The following is a 25,035-nucleotide window of genomic DNA, read 5'->3' on the forward strand; positions in this document are numbered from 1 at the left end:
GAACTTCCAAACTGGCAATTGTCTCTTGTAGACAAACCATATATGATCCAAAAAACGAGTAGGTGTAAGTAAGAGCTCCTACTGTTTCCTGTGACTAACCTGTAGACTGGAAGACTCCTGGGTTACAAAGGCAATAGCGTGAAGCAAAAGCTTCCATCATACGATCGATTTTTTGAGCTTCTCCTGGGAGTCTGAAGCTCCACAGAAACTGCCTACAGAAGGGAAGAATAGTTGTTAGACTGATTCTAATATTCATATATTAAGCATGTATTACTAATAATCAGAAACAAAGTCAGCAACATCTATATAAAATGTCCTGGAAATATGTTCTCAATCTCTCAACACACAAGTCAGGAGCTATTATAAAGCAACATGCACAGATGGCTAGCCCAGTAATTCAGCCAGCAACACTGCATGCTATCAGGCAAGATAATACAGCAGGTCATATTCTGAGATGCTCTCTTTCTTCCAGACTAGTAAACAAATTCCTGTATGCATCCCATTTTTGCCATGAGAATGCTACAGGGAAACTATTAACTCAATCCTCCCTCTGTTTCCTGGCTACTAAAAACAATAAACACTCAGCTAGACTTCTTACAATGTGAAAACACACAGTAAGATAAAATATGTCTGGTAGGGGAGAGAAGCAAAGAATACAAAACACTTAAACACCTTTACCTGAACTCATCAAAACATTTTACAGATAGCAACAACAACAAGAAAACCCCCAGTGCTCAGAGAGGTGCTGCCTGCCTAGTTTAAGTTCATCCTACAAGAATCATACCTAGATCTCAAAAGGAAAGGCTCATGGTACCATCTAGGTAATTTTCAATGCATGCAAGAGATCTGTGCTCCTGTTTAGCAGCATGAACTGGACTATAGTTTTTACTTTCATAATCGACTGTTTCTCTACATACAGGTACACTGGAATGCATACAGGACAGAAGTCTTCACAAATTTACTTGTGGCACACTGATGCTTAAAAGCTCCAATGAATTTAATTGCTTATTCTTTTCTTTCTTAGCACAAGAATTCTCTCAATTATAAGAGGACCTAAACCAGCAAACTTACATGCTCTGCCATGCAAAACAAGTTCTCAGTATTCCCTGTACACTGGGTGCCAATATTCCTCTCTTTATCAGTTTTCATTTTAGGACCTTCTATTAAGGTGTCACAGGCCATCTTTAATTTGCCAGCTCTACATACTATCTTATACTCACCTCGTGCAAGGTTCCAACCCAGATCACCAATTTTGTAAGCTACCAAAATACAAACATTTAATAGTAGCAGCTGCTAAGGAAGATAAAGTCAAACCTAATGTTAAATCAGGTTAAAGAGATAGGAATATGAAGCCTCCCAGACAAGCTTCAGCAGCCAGAAAAAAAAATTTTCCTTAGCTCAAGCCTCAGGCAGCTCAAGTTATCACTCCCACATCACTCAACCATAGCAAAGCTGTTCTGATTTCACATCACAAGGCACTGCACGAGAGACAAAGATCACACAGACATTTCCATTTATCTGGTGTCAGGAGGGAGTCACCTGTGGCAATAAAACTGGCAGAACTATCTGAATCAACTTAATTTGCTAGATTTATTATGGATTTCCACCAAGACTGGAAGGGACTTCATGAGGTCACTGTATGCTGGTATCCCAGAGAAATCTCATAAACTGTTCACTCAGCAAGAGAAAAAAGCATACTAAGATATCACACTTTCGTTCACATGACAAGTGGGAAACTCTGAGGAAAGGAGAAAAAAAAATAAACACTTGATTCAAAGTTTACCTCTTTGTAACTGAACATTATCACTGATTATGGTCAGTTGGATTCCTCCCCTCCCTGCTCAGATGAACAAGTTGAGGCAGAAAGAAAGGAGAAAGAAGATGGCACCAAAGAAAATCACTTATTTGCGTAGGTTAGGGGTTGTTTGGGTTTTTTACCGGTCTCTGTGCTAAGATATAAAACAGATCTTCAAATGTCCACATATGGCAGGCACACTAAAGAGTTACAGCTATGTGCTAGTTGTATTTCTCTGAAATGATTAAGTTTTCACCTTCAAAAGGCAGCACACGCAGAAGCAATTGGAAGGGTTAAACAGAGCTGTCTCTGCTAACTTGCACAGTAACGCAGATAATGGTGCTGAGCTGTAGATCAGCTTTCCAACAAATACATCAACACAGTCACTCATGAGAATGTGCAATTTGACAAAGGAACCTCAGGTCAAGAAAGAAAGAATTTACTCACCTTAAAGCTTGTACAAGATTGAGATCAGCGAACTCATGGAGTTCAACAAAAGCCTGAAGAACTTTAATATTAAATTCATCTCTATGAAAGACAAAAATGGAAACAGGCAATTACCACTGAACTATAAAGACCTGCTGGCGTTGCTTTTGAGAATAAGCAAGGCAACAAAGGATTACACCAATCAAATCAAGTCATCAGGACTAGTTTACACATTCATTTGAGGGGTATTTTAATATTTAATACTAGCATTTGGCCCATTTTTGTTGGGAGGTTAGCAAGAGCTAGTACACTTGAACTGATTTGAGCAAGATTTTTTTTTTTGGCTAAGAAAAACAGCAGCTTTTTTTTTTTTTAAGAGCTATTTACTATGTACTATGTTTGTACTTCACTGCCAAAAAGCATTACAATGAAAGTTTACTGAATCAGAATAGGTTTTGAACAGGATTCCTCTCACCTTTTGTATCGCTATGTAACCCATGAGCCAAACTATGCTTTGTTTCATACAAAGGGGTTTAAATGCAAACCCAATATTTAAACATTAATGAACACAAAACTTTTTGGATGCAGGCAGAATTTGGTCTACACTGAGTTCATATGCCAGAAGTGTCACGGCTTACAGTCCTCAGGGTGTGCTTGAAATACATCACCAAGACAGAATGTTGCATATCAGCCTCCACCCAAAAATAGAAAGGTGTGCATCCACCAGGAATTACCTGTTGCATTACTAACTGCATGGTCAGACTAACCTGTAACACTCACCAGCAAACACCTTAAAACAAACCATTCATCAAGATGTCCCTACATTGTTTACAGAAAAACCACATCAGCTCTGTCAAGCAAACAAAGCAGTTCTCATGAAATTCAGCAATGCACAATTCAACTGCATGACTGCCCTTCAGCGCAGTAAAATAAAAGTGGTGTAACAGTGTAACAAAAGAGAGGACTCAATAGGGGTACTTTGTTACTCTAAGCCAAATAATTGCTTTTGCTTGTATGTATGTAAAGCTGCAGTAAGTCAGAACAAATATTACTCTTATACCCTAATTTTTTTGCCTTCTGGATTTTAATGTATTTTATATTTCTGCTGAGTACAGCTCCAAAGACACAAGCCATATACCATGAAAGGTCTAGGAAGCCACTTACCTACATAGAAAGAAACCTTAAATCCTTTGTAGAATATAATTTATCCTGCATTTTATGTACATTTTTAGGTATTATCTTGCTCCATTTTACCATTCACTTCATTATATTTTTTTTTAGTTTATTAACTAACACTACAGAAGTCAATAATTCAAAATACAACTCTTTATGGCAGGATACTGTACAAATATTTCCCTTCTGTGGACTATCCTGGTCTCGTCCCCCGCTATATTTAGCTAGAATAATGGGCCCCCAAGAGGGAGTAGCAAAGTAAAAGAGAGTGTCCTCAGACTCCAAATGCCTTGATACAAGATAGTAGACAACTCAGCAAAAGCTCATTTATAATATGCACTGTCATTTGCATGCCACAAATCAGTTAATAGCTTGCTTCTGAGGTAGTCAAAAAAGCAAAACTAGCAGCTTAAGAAGACTATTTAGCACAGGAGAATAGAGCTCTCAAAATGGGCACACACTGCTTTATACTTGCTTTGTTACAGCTTTGAAAGGATGGGCATTAACATAAGAGATTTTTTAATACAGAAATACTCAACAGAAACAACTTCATCCTGTTGTATAACAGCCGTTGAAATTTCTGCATATATTGTACAGAAACTTCACAGTGAAGATTTTCAACACAGACATATTACAGTAAAAACTTTCATTAAACCTATTAAAGTCAGGGGGAAATTGCTGAGCACAAACTAAGCTGTTGATGATGTAAACAGATTATGAGTGCCTGAAAGGGATCTGCCAGAACATATCACTACAGGAGTATATCCTAAATGAGTCAGCTTTTAAACCTCTGTAACTAGCACCTGAACTGGAACATGTGCAAGCATGTGGATACATGCACTCCAACCCACTCTTCACTTGTCTCCTTCTGCCTTTTTCAAAATCAACTCCTGGGTTGCACAGCACTGGAAGTAACCTGTGTTTTGGTTGTGTTTTGCAGTAGTATGTATCAATACACTTTGCATGTTTATTGTCCTAGGACTGATAAAGATGTGGTGCAGCTGGCCCCTGAAACTTCTGTTTCTTAATGGGAAAGCCAGGTGAAGGGAAGATGACAACAGTAAAAGCTGCTTATAATTGTTGTCCCATAACTATCTATTTTAGTAAGTAATTTCTCTACTATCCAATTATTGGTGATTGTAAATCAGTCCTTGACTGGGCACAGTATCAAGGGTTGCTGGAACTGTTGCAATACAACTCTCACACATTCCAAAAGCTTATGGTATTAAATTTAGCACTGCAGTTAAATTTAAAGGTAAAACAACTTAACAGGAAAAAGCCCTATACAATACTGCAGTAGTTATACTTCCTCCTGGAGCATTTACACATCTCAGACTAGCTCTCTCAAGCAGCCTTTGAAAGGTAAGGTAACCACCCAAACCCATCAGTATGCTTTGTAAACTCAAGGACAAAACCCAAAATTTCAGTAGTTCCATCTTACCTTTCACCGAGGTAATCTCCAATTACTGTTTTATTTAATCCTTCTCCTTTATAAAGGAACTGTGCAATGTCTTCTGCTGTGTTCTGCAGGAGGTCATTTTCTATCAGAAACTGTATTCCCTAGGCAGAACAATTGCAGGTGAAAAGGAAGGTTATAGATTTCCTCCCACAGGTATTCATGTAAATATTGCTCACACATTTGGCATTAATGTCCTGACACAGACACATTACATTAGCCTACAGTTGTGGAGGTTTTAATGAAATGGTAAACAAATGTTTTTCAGTTAGATAAGCAATATTTAGTATTGGTTTAAAGATAAAATGAGAACACATTTCTAAGGCTAGAAGTACTAGGTGGCAGTTTGAATCTCTCAACAATAGAAATATCAAATACTGAGTATTGATTCCACACTGCTCTTTAATGTATGAGTTGGCCAGTTCATAATATTGCATAAATGTCTGAAGAGACATAATCTGTAAAATCATATAATGAAGAGGAATAACTTAATCACCATCACAAGGTAAAATAAAGCATCTGTTATAATCTACAAACTGCAACCCAATACATCAAGCCACTACTTGCAGTAGAAGTAGCAGCTGAAGAAGATACCGAAACCAGCTTAAAAGAGTTTATGCTGACACTGGGATTATCAGTGACTTCTGATCGTGCTGGAACTAAACTATTCACAAAGGACTTGATCTAGACTATTCACAAAGAACTGTTCATGAACCGGTGAAGCTTCTACCATGGAGCTTCTATCAAAGCCAGGTGGAAAATCTTACCCTGTCCCTCAGCAGGTACTTGACCAAGCCCCTGGATTCCTAATGCCTCCATAAATTACTGGCCCTATAACTGGCACACTCTAGGGATGCTCAGAGAGCTTTCTGTAAAGTGGTAAAGAAAGGAGACTAAGAGTTATATAAAAATGACACATAAGATGGAAGGGATGTCATTCCTGCACTCAGCAGTCATGAAGACATAGAGCTCTTTCCCCTCCCCCCATCACACACCCCAATAAAGATGTTGCTACTCCTGCTGATTTCATAAACTGTTAACAGCACACTAGTGAAAAGTAGGAATGGCAGCTGTGACCCTAAAGTCTTGAATTACCAATACATACAGATATGGAATAATAAATTTTGCCCAATCTTTCCTCCTGGAGTATTTCACGAGTTCAGAAATACTGCTTTTCAACTTCTGCAAACGTGGTACCTTTATTGCATTACAACTGGGAAATCTCCCATTATAATTTTGATATAGCATAGGAATGACATTCAAAAAAGTAATTATCCTTCTGGCTGGTTGGTTCTGGGGTTTTATGATAAAGTTATTACCTGCCTGACCAAAAAACAAAAATCAATCTATTTCCTAACCTGCAAAGAGATAATGTAGAAAGACTGCAAAAAAAAATAAACACCTGAAAAGGGATAATGTAGAGCGACTAAGATAATGCAGAGAGACTGTAAGCATGGAAAACAAAATTTCTGTGCACAGAAGCAGCTACTTTAAGATACTAAAGAACTGAATTTAATTTTCCTTTTTCTGGATCCCCCCTGCCTTTTTTTTTTTTTTTTACTATTCATAAGATGTTAAACAGCACAAAGTCAAATAGACAGGAAAAGGAATTTGTCTGGGACAACAACTCCAGTGTCTGGAATGAACAGTAAAATAGGTCAGCCAAATCCCCATCAACTCCTACACTATCTTTTGTCTTGATGCAAATTTTCTTTCTGTAGACTGATAGAAGATGGAAGACAGCTGTACTAGTTTAACCTCCACACACAAAATCCATAGCTCCAGGAATACTCCACATTCACTACAAATATTTCATCAATTTTCTGTCTTTTTTTTTTTTTTTTAAAATCAGTGCAATGAAATCTCCTTTGAATGTCACAGCTTCCACAGTACCTTAATTACAAATCTTGCAGTTATTTAAACCCCAGGCTCTATCACAGAGAATGAATTTTCTGGCCCCAACACAGGCAGCACTGACTTCTGTGCTGAGACTCTGAAACACAACTTTATGCCTGCTGCACAGGGACTCTTTTAAGTGTTTTACAAACTTTACTACTGTAGCCCTTCCCACACTAGCTAACCAAATCCAAACAGCGTGGTATGTGACATTACATCACATTAACTGCCTTAAACACAGCTATTTTGAATGAGAATTTTCTAGATGGGGGTTGGAGAATCGCTCCACACGTAGGTTACACGCTGGAAAACATAAAGGTTTTCATATAAAAAGGAGCAAGTTACTCAACTGTGCTCCTAATAGGAAAATATTAAAATTCTCTTACCTGGTTTTAAAGATGAAAACTTGGGGGATTTGGTGCATCTATTATCACCCCAGTTCTTTCCTATTTCTCACTCCAAAGACCACCTTCCCTCCCATTCATGAGTGAAAAAACATCCTTTTTGCAATGACCCCAAGTTAATTCTCTCAACATCAGAAGGATATATATTTTAGCTGCCTGTAATTCAAAGCAGCAGCTGCAAACAAGATGATCTAGATCTAGAGCAGCCAGCTACTGCAGACTAACACTGATTCACAGGCATTATTAAGAAATTACTACTTAAGTCTGTTTACCACATTTAAATTATGTTACGGTAGCAATGTGTCCACAGCACCTATTTTTAGAAGTAGTTTCACCCAACAAGAACAGTAACAAAAAATGGTTAACACTGGAATGAAAGCATCTGACATCATCCTGTGTCTCTGCCAGAAACTTCCAGGACATGAAAGAGCTGGAGGACAACGGCAAACTCTCAGGATATTTGGGGAGTATTCTGTCCTCAATGGAACTCATTAGACAGTCACCAAAGTGGAAAATAAAACTTAAAAAACCCCATAACTGCTGGTCAGCAGCTTAAGAAGGATTCCATACCCCCAACTGAAAACAGCCTGAAGAATAGCAGCCATCACTGTACTTAGAACATTACAGAAACTCCACCAAACCATAACTGAATTCAATGCAACTGGAAAGAAACACACCAAGAAGTAACACTAAACAACAACAAAAGGGCTAAGCACCTTCCAAAAAGAGCTTAAAGAAGACTCTTTAGAAATTCAAAATGGAGTCTCTAGTACAAACGACAGAAGACTAAAAAAAGGCAAGGAAGACATAAAATGTAACATAAAGGTTAAAGGTGAACTATGTCAAAGGAGGTCTTTAAATACATTTGGGAAGGTCTGTAAGAGCATGTGCAGGTCCCTGAATTTTCCAGAAAATCAACAATTATGTACAAAAAGTAGAGGCACTTCCAGGATATTAACTACTTTACTCTTGGCTAAATGCATGGTAGACATCTCAACATTGGTGGCCAGGTTTCTACCTGCAGGTGTTTGTACAAGTCATGTAAGTACACATATAGATGTATACAAACCTATGAATGCTCATAAAAGCCTTTTATGCAAACAGAAAAGTCCATATGAGAACAAATTAAAACATGTTAAAGGCATTTTAGAAGAAACCAAAACAGGAAGGCATTTTTTGAAAGTATGGCCTCACCAATAACCAAATACAAGAACAATTTTCGAATTGTATTTGATATACCAACAAAGATTACCTCCAGCAAAAGCAAATAATCTTTCTGTAGGCCAGATCAATCAGTAGTTGGCATATTTGATTGTTGATAAATAACCTCCATTATCAAAAAAAGGTTTGCTTAAGTGAAAAAAGCACACCTGACCAGCAAATGACTAGGTGACTGCTTCTAGCTCAGCTTGTTACAGGATATACAAGACCTGGGGACTTGCTATTATCAGACTATATTTGTTGATCTATGGATCATATTACAAGCAGGAACTCCATTCCTGACAAATGGAACAACAACAACAAAACAACTTGTACCTTCTTAGGGTCCATGTTGAATTTCTTCCTTCCCATGGCTATTTGCTTATTTCTCTGTGTAGTTTTGCTACACATGTAGGAAAAGACAAAACAACAAGCAGTTATCAGTTGCTCTCTTACAAAAACAACTTCTGGATGAGCTTATTTATATTTTGGCTACTTTGTGTTTTCTATTACAAAAACAAGCCATTCACTTTTTACAAAGAAGAACAATTACATTACCATTTTCAGTTCTTCCAAGTGATTGAAGCTTCAGAGACTTCTATCAACTGGACAGCCTAAAATATTACATTCTGTCCAACATATCCTTTGTCCCAGTGAATGACACATCTGAACAGGATAAAGTCACACTTTAGTGACTTTATAACAGACTGAATAAAGGCGATGCAAAGTTTATTTAACATGATGAAGCTATTTTTGTTTCTTACTCCTGGGAGACCCATTCCAAGCTCTTACTGAATCATGTCCATATGTTAGCAATGCTTACCTGTCTTCTACACTTGTCAGATTATTAATTTCTGTCATAACTTCAGCAATTTCAAATTTTAATCTCTGCCAAAAGAAGGAAGGACAATATGTTAACCTGCATTAGAACAATTTTTGACATCATCTATCATATATTAGCAATTAGATTTTATTTTCTAGTGTTTCCTAGTCACCTGTATTATATTGGCTTTCTTAGATAAAGACTTTACCGTAACTGAATGACTGCTAAACATACTGAACTCCCAGTTTGTGTATCAACCCCTAACTGCCACTTCAGAAGGTTTCCTTACCTAGATTTCTCACTCACTCCTATTCTATATGCAAATCTGCTTTTTAATGAGTTCTTGATTACACAAATGAAATGTGTACACACGCACTTACTGCATTACATAAATAGAGAAGTTAGTCGTTTTTGAGGGACATGAATGAAACATAAATCCTACTTATTATTAGCCAAACCTCACTTTAATTTATATGCTTTCAAAACAATTACCTGGAATTCATAGTTAGACATGCAGTTTACTGTAACTTAATCCATTGAAGTAGTCTTCTAAGGATTTCTACAGCTAAATCAATTACCTCGATATCATCAATCAGCTCTTTTTTTCTGCGACGAATATTTAAAAGCTCTTCTCTTTCTTCTATGGAGAGGTCATCAGGCACTAGAATAGAGCAAAGTAGTCTTTTAGCATTTGTAAAAATATCTCACAGAGAACATAAAACTGATTTTTAAAAGTAAGTTTACAGGAAACATCAGGGTTTGGGTTATTTTTTTTTAGCTAGGAACATTTCCAGGGGGAAAAAAAACTGAAACCAAACTGAAGTCCCAACCTTATCTATTGGAATTCTATTTTGTAATATCTTAAGTAAGGTAATCAAATAAATGGCTATCAAAAGACAGCTAGACATTCAAAGGGAACTTGTTAGCATGTATGTGGTAAGATTTGGCTCTGCAGCTTAATTGCTGACTTGAAGTCTGATATCATTCAAATTACTTCAGCTACAGACTAAAATCCTCCATGTAAATGAATTATGGTTCAGAAGACATGACTATCTTCCAGGGAACAAAGCCAAAGCTATATACAAGTCATTAACAAAATGTGTATCCCAGTGTTGATTTCAGACAATACATCACAATCTTCGTACCACTCCTTCATCTGGTTTGTAGAGCAGAGAAGCAGGTAACCACAATACCCTTAACAGCATCACCCTTAACAGCACATCATTTCCCTCAGTAAGATATACAAATAAACACCCAGTCAAAATCAGTTCTTTTAACACTGTATTACAAACTTAAGGTTTTGTGTAGTATTATTTAATTTAGTCTGGAGTATTTAAGTCAGCTTTAGGTCTCCCCTTAACAATTACTCTGTTGATAAAAATCAGCTGCTACTGAAGATAGAAATGTGTTCCTGAACACATTTCTGTGTACAGAAATGTACACAGAAATGGCTATGGCTGTCACACCTTCTAGCAGCAGCCCCTCACCCTGTAGTCTCTGCCTGACAAGCAAGCCAGCAAACGTGAGAACTTGTTCACACAAACTTCTGCTTTTCTTGAGCAACTACATTTTTTTCTAGCAAGAAACTTCTTTGGACAGAGATTACTCTCACTTGTACATCACTAGACATCAACCACAAATATTCACTTCCTCTGCAAAGTTCCTGTAATAACAGTTTTAATGCTACCCACTTTCTTGGAAATAGTTCCTTAATTGTAGAACAGCTTTTCCTTCTAGCTTAGCAAAATGAACAATAAAAACCATTATCAAGAGATTTAAATGGTTCTGTCCCAAAAGCAACACACGACACCAACACAGGCATTTGAGATGGCCAAAGCTGTTGCTTTATGTAACATGCACATGCAATATGCTGTAAGCAACAGGATCATCAGCAAAGCTTCAGCTCAAGAGATTTTTAAAGACACATTTGAAGCACCCTGTTCAAATCTTAATAAAGCAATATATTATTTTGAACATCCCCTGGTTAAGCTCCTCTCTTTGCAGATTCTAATCATAACATAAAATTGAACATAAAACCCAAATGGCAGCAGACCTTGTTAGACATGAAGTAATTATGGCAAATGATCTCATTTAACTACTCCAGATACAAACATGATTAAATTACTTCCAGTTTAGGAAATGACAGTCTTCTCTTGAACAAATACCAGGCTTCCCTACATTGAACCTGCTTTTTCCCTTCATCTCATCAGAAACCCACACACTCCTAAAAATTCCTTGCATGCAAATACCAGTAAGATACTTTCCACATCACATCTTATAAATACACGTGCCTACATCTTATCTTTGTCTCACATCTGCACTCTAAGATCTTAAACCACCAAAACTCTGGGGATTTGATGGTTATACAAACACTCTGTACATACACATACCACAAACATTCCAATTAGTTAACTAAGGACTGACAATTAAACAAAAGAAGACTGTTACTCAATGCTGGTAAACTGTGTATAATCAATCACTTTTTTAGCTAGGGTGTTCAAGGATCCTTAAAGGATTTTTGCAGTTATTACATTGGTAGATGAAATTACATTAAAATTTTGCAGTACCAGTATTTGTAAGAGTTCTTCATTTTTCACCTTTTTGCCACAGCAAGCATTTTGGTAACTCCCACCTTTGCTGACCACTGGAAATACTAAATCAGAACCCCAACAGAAAATACTCTTTAAGCATTAAATATATGGACTCCATAGATGGTGCCTAGTTTGTTTTTCAAGGTGAGTTACAAAATCTCCGGACTGCATGCTAACACAAACTCTTCCATGAAAGTTTGATGAGTGCAGTTTCTTCCTCCTTACATTACCATGCAGTAAAAGTTCCTTGGGACATTTCTGGAATGCCTAGAACCAGTGAAATTGCTATTTGGAATCAACAGAAATTGTGACAGTTTTCTCTGTGCAAGCAATCCAGCAAAGAAAAGACATTAAACACCTCAATCCTCTTCCTACAACACCCAAAGACTGATGGCTGTGTTTTTTCCTTTCCTCTGATCACAGCTACAGCAGAGAGACAACCCTCACAATATAATTAATGAGGCTGTTAGACAGAAAGGAAATAAACAAAATGGAGTCAGACTGCCTTCTCCATTAGGAAATAATATCCAGTATCTATCTGCCAGATGCAAGACAAGAAAAAAGCCTGCCAGAAAAGAAGATTCTGCATTTGGAGAGCACTTAGAAGACACCACTTAAGTGAACACAGCACATTAATGCAACATCTTTAAAAAATGGTACTAATATCAGAGCCAAAAGATTCCAGTATCTTTTGATAAGAAAGAGTTACAGTACTGCTCAGATTCTAGAAAGTATTGGTATAGTCAATATTTTACTTCCAAACTACCAGCACATATATTGATTTGTCTGCATGACTCCTAAGTCCTATTGTCCCCATACACTGGCATGTGTGCAAGGTGTTGCAGATGTTTGCCTTATTCTCATCCTTCTATTAGATGTATATAATCACTATCTCACTTCTCCAGTGTTGCTGTTCTATCATTGTGAAAACTCACCAAAATAAAGGTTCTTAAGTGACCTTACTGCCTGCAACTTCGGAGGCTGAAGGTGTCCGCTCTAGGAGGCTATCTGACTTTGTATCTACTGTCTCTGTTGTTTCCATTTTGTCTGAAAACAAAACACTGTTTCTGTATTTCAGTGAAAGCTTTTGGAATATTAATACTGGAGGCTGTACCTGAAAGGAAAGAAAGAGTAGAAGAAACTCACCTGCAACTAAAAACAAACAAACAAAATCCCCACTTACACAAAAGGGCACCCACTATTAGACAGACTTGTTCCTCACAAATAAGTAATGATCTACTCAGTTTTTGTATCAATTATCCTCTGCTTGCTATTGATCCCTAATGATTCAAAAACATCTAGAAAATATTAAAAACCCTACATCCTACTTCTAAATAGATAAAATGTCTCCTCAGTGGCAGGCTTAAATGGCAATTAGTCCTTCTAGCTCAAGCACAATGTGCCTTATGCAACCTGCAATGCAGGGACCACAGTGAGAGCCTGAAAATAATTCTCTTCAGAAAGCAAACCTGTAAAGCTGTTGTGCCCAGGTGTTCCTAGAAAGTAATTTGACTATTTCCACTTTGGAAATATTTTTATTAAAAACCCATGAAAACCACAGTTGCAATGTTTGGTGTCAAGGATGGCATTAGACTCCTGGCAAGCAAGCAGGGGATCAAAACTGGCCGATTAACAGGAGGGCATTAAAACATCTTCACAGTCCTAAGCAAATACTGCAGATAAATGACAAGTGATGATTTGCCCTGGCAAGACCCCTTCCATAATCCATCTTTTTTACTTCAGCAGCTAGAACACTTCTGGTTTTTCTAACCTTGTGTTCACATAAGCCTCCCTCAGTGCTCAAGAGCTCATCGAGCACGTATTACATATTTGTTCTGAAGACAAATTTTCTAGCCGACCTCTCTGAGTCATTTCCAAGATTTTTGTCTTTCACCAATCTAAACACAAAGCAGACAGGATGGGAGGAGTTAGCATGAACACTTAAATACCGAAACAGAACAAAAGCATTTCAGTGTAGTGAACAAACCACAGCTGCAGCATGCTTTCATGCTGGCTTCTAATCTAGTGTAAGTAATGTGTGAAAACCTTAAAGCTTACACAGAGAGCTTCCTCCTTCTAAAACTTCAGACTTTCAGCTATTACAGAATGAAAAGTCAATACACCTACTGATGTTTAAGAGCAACAAAACCGTTGAAAGTACAAATTCTACTCTTGGCCAAGTAGCCAGATGAAAACAAAGCACCAACAGGAAACAAACAACTAAGAATAACGAAAGAAAATTCATATATTCCAACTTTGCCTTCCTACTGTAACTGGTTTAAATGCACTGACCTGAATTTCCTGGAAACACACACTTACTGGAATACACACTTTTAATACAGGTTTGCCTACTCTACTTTAGAGGAAGAACCAAACACAAAACCCAAACAAAAACCAAACAGTGTTTAACTTCTGTGGCAAACTCTGTAGGTTTGCTACAGAAACCAGTGTCCTGTCTTGTCCATCCAGTTGTGATGGCACTTTGTTAAATAATTCTCTACTACTGAAAACCCAAGTTCAGTACACAAACAAAAGCATTAGTCCAGAACTCTTTTATGAAATATAAGTACTTTTGAGCAAGAAGGCACCGAAGAAAGGTCTTTTCCACATTAAGAAAGAATCGCATCAGATTGGCTTGCAAAGAAAGTGCCACAAGCTAGTGACAGCTAGGAGCAAATCCCATAATAAAGACAGAAATCTAATCTTTGTAAATCCACACCTCTGATGCCTTTTGGAAACATTCCAGGTCAGGTTGGACTTTGAACAACCTCATCTAAAGACATCTCTGCTCACTGTCAAAGGGTTGGCCTAGCTAACCTTTAAAGGTTCCTTCCAGCCCAGAAGTATTTTGTAATCCTGGTTTTCAGTAGCAAAAATTAAATTATTTCCAGCTCTCAAATGGTATTATATGAACCAAAACCCCTGAGTTTTACCTTTTTTTGAACAGTTTACCAGCCTTTTGATCAGCAGTCACCAGTTAAGGTGTCAAACGATCTCAGCCCACCACTTCCATCTCATTTCAGAGTTCTGTCTCAAGGGGACACAGTAAAATAATGAACAGACAGCAGAAAGCAAACATCTAACAACAGATGAAATGCTAATCCTGAAACCTCACTTAGGAAGCAACACAACTCCCTCACTTAGTGTTCAACTAACTTTTTGGTTTCACACAGACAAATATTTTTCTTCTTCCATGTCAGCCCCATTTGGTGGTCTTAAGTATTTCCATTCCAAGCAAAGCACAATTGGATGGAATTCAATTCTGCAACTACAGAAACATCTTGCAAGTGTAAAGATATTTACACAATGCAAGGCTATAAACAAACCTATCCTCACTGGTGCACAGAACGGGTAGACATGTTTCTTCTGTCCTTTAAAATAATACACATTCATCTCTGAGAACAAATCTGATTGTCTCAGGACATTTGCCTCAACGGATATTCTCAGGCTATTTTCTCTTCCCTTTCCCCCTACATGCTCCCTTTTTCTAAACTTAATTATAGGAACATATTCCAGCTTTCAAACAAGATGTATAAACAAAGCTGTGACCACTTGTGGCTATTAAAAATTCCACAGAAGCTTTTCTAGGAGGACATCTTCCTGAACACACTTACTTCACAGTGCAAAACCAAACTATATCTGCATTAAAGTCAATCAGTAAAACTAGATGGATTTGGTTGCTTCCTTCTTTTAACTATCTTAATGTATTAATCTTTCCTATTTAGTCAGTTCTGAGTATGTTCTAGCACAGAAGCCACCACTAAGAGGGGAAACAACCCTGTACACACTATCTTTTCACATACAAAAAACCAATTACCAGCCAGTGGTATGAAGAATTTAGGATCGAGTCCATGGCTTACAGAGTTATTTTGAGAGTTTTCAGTCATGAGGGACACTGTGGCCAGAAAGCACATTAGTGTCCAAACCCAGAGAAGAACCTCAAACTCACATCCATCATCCTCATTGTTTAGCTGCTGGAAATCACACCATTACAAGATGTTCCTGAAAAAAATGTTTCCCTGTAGAATAAAGAAATACTTTACAGGCAAGTTGTAATTGGGCTCATAATATGGCCGGGGTGGGGGGTAGTGTAGAGATATTAATCTTACTCCTACATAAAAATATACTTTCAGGAATGTAGAGAGTTTCCTTCCAATATGACCCACTAAATCTCTAACATCTTTTTTTGTTTTTTTACTTCCACTGCAAGGTAGGTTTAATTACACCAGTGAGTCACAATTACTTTTTTTTAAGAACAAACAAAAGCATGACAAATCAGAAGTATGAAATACATTTTTATTCTATACAGAAAGATCCAGCTGAGTAACTGCACTGCCAAGTGTGAGGTGATTTCTTGCACAGAATAAACATTGTTTATTATAATCTGTAAGAATTACTTCCAAAAAGACAAGATCATGTTTTTGTCCTGGTCAGAAATATCCATGTAGATTTTAAGTAGCATCAACGTCCCCAGTCAAGCAGAAAGTAGACAGTTCCAAAGTGCTGCAGAATGGGGTCCAGACAACACGGATTTGGAAAGGGAGAAAAAAAGGTGTGTTATGTTTTAATCCAACCCATACATTTTACCTGCCACCCCAAAAACATCTGCTTTCAGCTGTCACACACAGAAAGAACATTGCCTCACCACAGTATCGGCAAATATGCTTCTGCCTATACTGTGTAAACCACAGTAAATGTGTTTCTTGAACTTGATGGAACAGGAGTTTGCAGGAAACACTGCAGTATGTGTATCTTTACAAACTGTGTGTGTGTAGATAACAACAGCTGCCAAGTGGAAGAAAAGACTATGAAGGCTTTTCATAGCTCACATGATCTGCTATCAGTTGCCCTTCTTAATGGCACTAAGCACAAACAGGTACTTTACAACAGCTCTCAGATCTTCACCTTGCTGTATAAAAATACCCATTGAAAGAACTGGAGAGACACCTACCTTGCTTTTGAGTTCCTAATTATACCACTGACACAGGTATTTGCCATCTGAAAGCAGTATGTGTTTAAGTTAATGAGTATTTCCTTTTTCAGTCCACGATGTTATTTTTATGAACATGAACAGGCAGCAGTGAAGGCCACAATTATTTTCTGTTTACCTCCTTTACAGCTTATACTCAATAATGTATATTATGTCAGCATTTTGATCTATTGCCATTAGGAAGCCAAGTGCTTTGCAACAACATAGAAGAACCACTTCTATGCACCAAGGAGCATCACTTGGGGAGAAAGAAGAAAAACCACACAGGCACCAGCTCGAGTGAAATTTCACACGTAGCAAGTTGGTACTGGCTCCCCTATGTTCCTGCATTACTCTGCCAGCTGCTGCTCCCAGATATATGATCCTGCTTCTTCTGCGTTTGTCTTTTGCCAGTTCAGCAGGCCAAATGGTTCCACTGAGAGACCACAGATTTGCACATGGCAACACAACAGGCACAGCAGAAAGCCCTGGCAGCAAGAGAGGTGCAGGGGACAGCAACCCCCTTGACATCAGCCAGCCCAAAAATCAGCTAATCTCAGCCCCAAACCCCTATCCTTACAGGCTGTATTCTCAAAATCCTAAAAGTAGTTCAACCTGATATTAAAAATGGATAAGTGTGGATTTCCTTTTAGGAGCACTTTTTCTTTTGAAGTCGCTCTACTCTTGCTTCAAGATCAGAAGATGCTTCTAGGTCAACTCTTCTTTCTAAAATATGTAAATACAAATAACTGAATATGAAAAGAAAGCTGGATTTCACACAAACACATTAATACTTGCATTAATAATATAAAGTGTTAAAATATGCATGGCCAGCATATTTAAGGAGCACAGAAAAAAACTGATGCTCACTAATGTGGAAATTCTAAGGGGAGAGGGTGCCCACACCATAATGGTTTGTGTTTTGGGGAGGGCTATGAACAGATTAGCACAGATACAGGAAATGCCACCCAAGATAACACATGCCTTCATTAGCATCAGTTACCCATTACTGTTCAAGGAATCTGGTGAATTGCCACTCTGCTTACAGTGGCACAGCTATACACTGTCACACCATCATCTTAACACTACAGTCCTCCTTCCACAGGGAAAACAGTGACATCAAAATAATGTGGGACAAATGCAATACGGTGCCGAGCACCGTGAGTAAGAAATGCTCAGTCCTGCACTGTCTTGCTGTTTTAGGAACAGTGGTGCATTTATGTTACCTTAAGATTTTCTTACTCAGCTTTCAGCTTTTGAACAAAATGACTGCATCCAATTTCTTTTCCCTCCAGTAAATAATGGGGTGATCAGAATCAGCTTTGTGCAGTAGCACTACCAGTATAATAAAGATATTGCCTTTCCAAAAATAAGAAGTCTCAAGCCTTTTCTTTGCACTGAGTTAGAGATCAACAAAACACTGTCAAACAAATCAAATTATTTTGCCCCTGGACTACAAAATGTATCCTGCAAGGCAGAGTCTCACAGCTAAATAATTTTGGGAGAACTCAGTACTAATTTTCTCCTTATGGAGCACTCATATATACAGAGCTGGAGAAACAAACAGGTAGGTTACTTAATACATCTGATGCTTGCATTTTAGAGCCTGTGCTTACACAAAATTTACTCTATAAAGAGTAAAGGCCTTTAAATTCTGGATTTCCTTTGTTCACTTTCATAGCAAGACCCAAGTCACAGGTAACTTTAGTACCTCAGAGTGAGAATGATCCAGCAATAATGCTGAGGGAAACCATGGGTAACAGCTGACAGCAAAGGTATCTTTTAAGTGGGAGGCTTGGGAAGGAAATCAGGGTTCCCTCTAAGCATTATCTTGGAGGTGAAAGGAACAGATCACCATGCCAAGTATGCACAGCATAGCTGAGTGACACATTATAGATATCATGCATTTAATTGAAATCCTTCCTTCAGTACTGTGCAAAGAAAGGGCAGTAGAAGAGCAGTGGATTTTGCATGCCTGCCAGAGAAAGGAAAGAATTCTGAAATTAAGAAGCATAGATGTATTGGCCACACCTTTTAATCCATAGAATAGAAGCAGCATGTATCTCTTAACTTGGGGCATTTATGATTTTGCCCAACAGAAAAATAGTGCATTACTATACAGAATTATACACAGAATGAGACGGAAAGGGAGTGGACAGTCCAAGACTTCACAGCCCAGTGCAGTTCATGTCAGACTGAGCCCAGCATACAGGCCATGTTGCCAGTAATTAAAAAAATTTCAGTTTCAAACAATTCTAAGATGACAAGTTTTCAGGTAAGGAAGCTACAAGAAATTTCCACAAAGCCTGCAGCACGTTGACATCATGATGTACAATCTGAAGAGACGATCTAGTTTAAATCCAGATCAGAAAGCTGGCAAAGATAATCTACCTCATCATGTGAAATGGAACATGCTTAGCACTGGACTACCTCCAGCACATCAACCATCACTAAAGTTGCTCTCCTCTAAGGGAGTGAAGGTGGCCATGGACACACTCTTCAGCTGGCCAGCAGGGCAGAGTGATCAGCACTGACTGTTAATGGAAAACAGTTTGAAGATGTGGAAGCCCATATAGGCTGGAAAGTGGCATAGCCTGAACTGCTGCCATTGACCAAGATTTGGTTCTGTCTTTGCTTGTGAGGGTTTGGGGTGATTCCTAGAAACTCTGGGGAGTTTTAGGCAAAGTTTAAGCTACTGACAGGAGAGCAAATCCTCCCCTCCTTTTCCTTGTCAGTCAGGACAAGACACTTTTTTTCTCTCCCAGCAGTCCCAAGATGTATGTATGGATGAAAAGGAAAGCAGGGCTATTTCACCTCCCACTGGCACACAGTTCCCAGTAGTCACTGTGAAAACCTGGACTAACCACAAATGTCCTGCTGCCAATCTAGATTGCTTTCGGCTCCAGGATCCAAGAGTGGGACAACTCCTTCTGAAAGCAGAGATTACTTCATCATCTCTTGGGTGAAGAAGAGGCAAACAAGAACACACTGAACCTTTCAGCTTTTGAAATGTTATGAGAAGGAAAGAGAAAAGAAAAAAAAACAAAATACATAATCGTAGCAATGTGTTTCAGCTGTGCCCTTACACAACCAGTGCTACCCACAGCACCTTCAGTGCCTGGGAAGAGGAAATGGTTGGCTGCCATGTACCTACATTTTTTCCTAGGATAGACCCTGGAAAAAAAAAAAAAGGCAAAAAGCAAACACATCAGAGTAGGAGCAGACATTCCTGTCAGATCCATTTCGAGTAGCAGCATGGAAAATTGACAGGAATGTCGCTGAGCAGCTGCAGGGGGGTCCTGGAGCCCAGGCCCTGCGTCTGCCCGCCCGCAATATCCTTGAATCCTGCTCAAGATCCAGGCACAGCTCATCAGACCTACCATGTTTCCAACAAGACATTTGGGGCTCAGACAGTCTTTGTCACAAATTTCCAGTAACATCTACTCTTGGCAATAAGAAAGGTGCTCACTGTACTTCACTCATTAGGCAGACTGCATTAGCCAGTTACTTAGATGTCTCTAAGGCACAGAAATCCAATTTTCAGAAAGCAAGGCAAAGTTCATCTTTCCCCTTCCCCCATCCCTACTTGATACAGCTCTGGAATTAGATTTCAGACGCAGTATTTATTGCAGAAGCTTTCTATGTATTCATTTTCCAAGATCAGTTGCACACTGGAGGAGGTGAACCAACTGCCAGATTTAAAAACAATCTCCATTCACTGAAGAAAGCCTCCAAAAGGCAGCTCCATAGTGACACGCAGGACTGCTCCCCTATCAAATAACTGCTCAAGCAGCATTTACCCTTCTCCCAAATAAGACAAATGCCTGATGCTGTGTAAGCCTTAGAAATTCCTGCAGTCTCCTCCAAAAAAATTAAGCCAGATACCTGCTATAGAAAACACTGAGCTGTAGTACTTGCAAAGAAACACCCTACAGGTAATAGGGTTTTGTTTCTTGGCCATCTTAACTTGAATTGCTCCACGTTTTTGCTACTGCATCAACAGACCCATTGGTCACATGCTCTGCAGCCCAAGAGGACACAAAGAGAGGTCAGGAATTTATTCATAGATTTATTAGTGAAGGAATAGTAAGGCTTAGTTTAAGACTATAAAGCATTTTCAGATTCCACAGAAAAGAGTATATTTAGCCATTGTGAATTGTTGGTTGCCATCACACCATGAAACAATTAGTTTGACAGGTCACTAATCCAGATATAAAAGAGTTTTTCATACAGTCCACTGATAAGTTTGCTGGATGGATCCTCTTACCATAAGGTCAAACCCCTGGTCTCCCATTCTTTGCTTGGCTGAAAATCTCAGCAGTTCATACCACATCTGGCTCACTGTGCTTCCAAAACAGAGCACATTCAGCATATGTCTGAATCCTTGTAAGTGCAAGTATGAGTCCTATGTTACAAAAAGAAAGACTTTTTTCATACTCCAAGCAGACCTTCTAGCATTCTGATCAAAAACTCATTTGAAAAAAAACCACATTTCTCCTATTTAAACTCTTCCTCAGTTTCAGCCAGATCTGCTAAAATACTACATTGCCCTTTCTAATCTGTTTTCTCTGCCTGATACTGGCAAAATCATGACATTCCTTCCAGAGATCAGTGAAAAATAATCTGAACATAAAATCTTTTGTACTTTGTTTTCAAATAATAACTTTTTCTCAGCTAAGTACTTAAAAAAAAAAAATCCTTTCAACTTCAAAGCTCTAAGCAATTTAGCTTTATTACTCTCAATGTCTCTGATTTACAGCATACAAAATTCAGCTTTTTCCCTGAAAATTAATAAAGATTTAAAAACTTGAAGCAAGTAACAGGCATTACAACACTCAACCGCTTTTTAAAGCCACCAGCTCCTGCTGCTCCTATTAATAAACATTCTTTCTCAGATTTCCACTTCATTCTGCCATGCTCAAATAGGAAACAGTTTTGTTCACTGGGAAACAATTGAGTGGGACCAAATGCTTTAGTTTGCTAGCCCTTAACATGATAGAAAAGGTAAAAAGAAGAGATACCACTTCCTACATGAGTAAAACCTACAGCAAATTACGAATCTTTTACCTGGAGACACCAGCTTCATAGACTGTGTGATTATATGGAGCTTCAGCTAAGCACATTTCCAGAGAGGAGGTCTACTCTTTGGAGCAGTGCTCTTCCCTGGCATAAGCTTTCACTATACAAAGGCAAACTTTGTATAAAGCTGAAAAAGATCTGACTCACATTAGTACACTTGCAATCCTTCTAAATTTGCCTTAGGGCAACCAGAAATACCAAGCTGTAACTTCTGGTACATGCAGTGAGAAAACTTGTTAATGCAGTTCCTATTCCACCAACACAGATGATACAGCAGTGAATACAAAACATCTGGAGAATACCACTCACAGATAAGCTCTTTACTGCTGTATTTTTTGATCACTGGTTGGTAATAAAAGTGCTTAAGCATAGATTTTTTTTGTCAATCATCTAATCCTGACAGCATACATCTAGACAGGCAGCAGTCTACAGCCCATGTCAAAATTATACAAAAACCAGCTCTAAAAGATTACTCAATTACAAGATTTGTCCTATCATCTTTTCAATGTGTTAATAAATTAGACCTTAAAACATTGTTGAAGTATTTGAAACACAATGAGAACACCTGCACTGAAGCTGCAGATGTTCAGCCAGTGCCTCTAAATGTCCAGAAGCTAGTTGTGAAAGATAATGTTTTGATCCTTTAAATAAAAAAGGTCACCAAAAATCGAGTTATACAAATTGGGTTTTTAATCAGGCTGTTAGATTTCATTAGACCTGACAGCAAGGATATTATCATGAAAGCTTACAACTGCTAAGACAAATGGAAGCATCTATTCTTTCTCTTTCCTGAATTCTTCCACAGATGTACCATTAAAAAAATAGTCTTATCGTATGCCAAAGAACCTCAAAGCATCATTAATTACAAACTACGAATGGAAGTCAAATCATCTTACATCATCCTAGCTAACAACCTTATGAAAATAAAAGTTTTCCATCTTAAATGTCAGGTTGGTCACTGGAAATATTTTCTACTGATTTAATGATGATGTACATGCTTTCACTAAATACTGCAGCACGCAACGCTGCGTGGCATACATGATATGCTTGTACTAAATGGATGACATAGCTTCTATAAGAAATAGTAGCAATGGAAAATGACAACATATACTGACACACAGAATATAATCATGATATTGTTCATCAATGCCTGCCACCAGTGTTAACTCTATCCCAGAAAGTCTCAAGAGGAAGCTAGATATAGTAGCAGAAGCTGATGAACTTCCAGCTGCAAGGGAGTGGGAGGGAAAGGAAGCAGACTGATTAGTTGAATAGATTTATTGTATGCACATATTCCATGTTGAAACCCTGTATCTACTATAACATAAATTTTTTTGAGTCATTTGACTGTTCACAATTCAAACACAGGAAATGCTATCAGGCTAACATGTGTTTGTTCAGCAGGAAACCTTTTCTTCAAAATGTAAAATGAGGTAGTGAAAAGCTAAGACTTTGCTAAATTGTCATACTACTGTTTCTCAACCCCGAAAAGGACCTTTTGATGTTCTCTTGTCACATCAGAAAATAATCTCCTAAATCCATCTGAGCTCTAAATACAATGCAGTTACAGTCTCCAGGATGAAAGACATGATCATGCTACTTTCTTCAATTTAGCTGGCAGACTTTACTCTTCAGCCACAAACTTTTTCTGAATTGTCCTTGAAATATATGATGGATACAGAGAGCATGTTGGAAACAAACTTTCTTATTCTAGTTGCTGTATTTTAATGGTCTGTGACATGGGCAGAGTCTACACACAACCCATTTTCAAGATGTACTGTAAGCTGACCTGCACTTCAAGAAAATCATTGAAGTGAGAGATTCTTTCAGGCTTATCACGATTCAAATAAAGATCATAGCTTTAAAAAAACTTGGAGAAAATAATTTTGACTACCATTTTCTCAACACTTTATAAAACAAAATTAGCACTGCTTATTTAGCCACTACTGGGGGGAGGGAGAGTGAGAGCAAATTATTTGTCTTGTATTAATTTATATAATTCTATTAAAAAGGAAATAAAAGATAAAATACAAAAGTGTTTGGGAGAGGAAACAATGTGACCAAAGCCCAAACAGAAGTACACAGGATACATCACTCAATGCAGTAGTAGAGCAACAGAAGCATCACTATGTGCTTAATTAAACAGAAGAAGAAATGCTCATCAATTAAAAAAACAACCAAACTAAACAGATTTGGTTGCAGGTTTACAGAACACATTGACAGTGAATTAATTCAGTCACCAGACAAATAGCATTGACTGGTTTTGTCACTCGTGCATAGACTGCAGCAGTCCCGCCACCGAAACAAAACCTCTGAATTTTTACAGCTGGTACTGGTGAGCACATTCAAGAATTCCCAAAATTATTACATTTGACCTTGCTGTATGGACACCATAGGTATTTCTGCATTGCAGCTGATTTGTGTAAGAAGAGTTCTGCCTGCAAAGCAGTTTGTTGTCCACATTTCTCTTCCACTTTGAAGTCACAGATGAGCTCCTACTAGCTCAGGAAGGAAAATAAAATTGTTGTTGCTGTTATGTTCTAGTACTGTGGGGCAAAACGCCAGGCTGTCCAGTAGGCAACAGACCAACCACCAATCTTTCTCAGCTTGTCCTTTTCCCCCCCTCCCCCCACCTCCTCCCTCCCCTACACAAAAATTAGTATCACCAACCAATTAAGGCACATGGAAAGGCATGCATGAATACTGTCCACAATTATGCTTGAGATAGGAGTTGTTTTCCAATTCCTTTCACTGTCACTGGTAATGGAAACAACTTGCAGTATTTCAAGCTAGCTCTTCCAGGCATTTAGGACTTACAATTGTATACTATTGTTACTAAACTTATTAAATTAGACTAGCATAATTACAAACTGACCGAGTAACAACACTTGGAACAGAAGAATTCTGAAATCCAGGTAGCCATTTGATGGACTCCATAGGCAAGTTAAGTTTGGAAGGAAGATTTGGGAAAGAAGCAGAAACCTGAAAGACAGTGCATTTCAATACTGGCATCAACAGCCTCAAACAACTAACAAACAGGATAACTGGCTACAATTATAAAGAAACTTGCAAAATATGATCTTTTTAAACAAGAAGAGACCAAAAAAAAACCCTACACACCCCAAAGAAAACCAAATCAAACAAACAAATCCCAAAAGCAAATATAGCAAAAGTTTTGAAAGAAAAAATGATGTATTATGTTGATCATCATCAAGCATTCTCA

The 25,035-nt window shown here is 38.1% G+C and overlaps 1 protein-coding gene across 1 annotated transcript in view; it reads right to left on the minus strand.

The window, feature by feature from the left end:
• Positions 1-25,035, minus strand: part of CYTH3 (cytohesin 3) — a 47,772-nt gene that overhangs the window by 11,405 nt on the left and 11,332 nt on the right. The window contains exons 2-7 of the mRNA XM_054180398.1: positions 9,752-9,834; positions 9,174-9,238; positions 8,687-8,753; positions 4,836-4,954; positions 2,243-2,323; positions 100-212 (exon numbers count right to left, since the gene is read on the minus strand). Coding sequence (XP_054036373.1) covers positions 100-212; positions 2,243-2,323; positions 4,836-4,954; positions 8,687-8,753; positions 9,174-9,238; positions 9,752-9,834 — 528 coding nt within the window. The remainder of the gene's footprint in view (positions 1-99; positions 213-2,242; positions 2,324-4,835; positions 4,955-8,686; positions 8,754-9,173; positions 9,239-9,751; positions 9,835-25,035) is intronic.

Source organism: Dryobates pubescens, chromosome 4 (genome assembly GCF_014839835.1).
Source record: "Dryobates pubescens isolate bDryPub1 chromosome 4, bDryPub1.pri, whole genome shotgun sequence".
NCBI lineage: Eukaryota > Metazoa > Chordata > Aves > Piciformes > Picidae > Dryobates > Dryobates pubescens.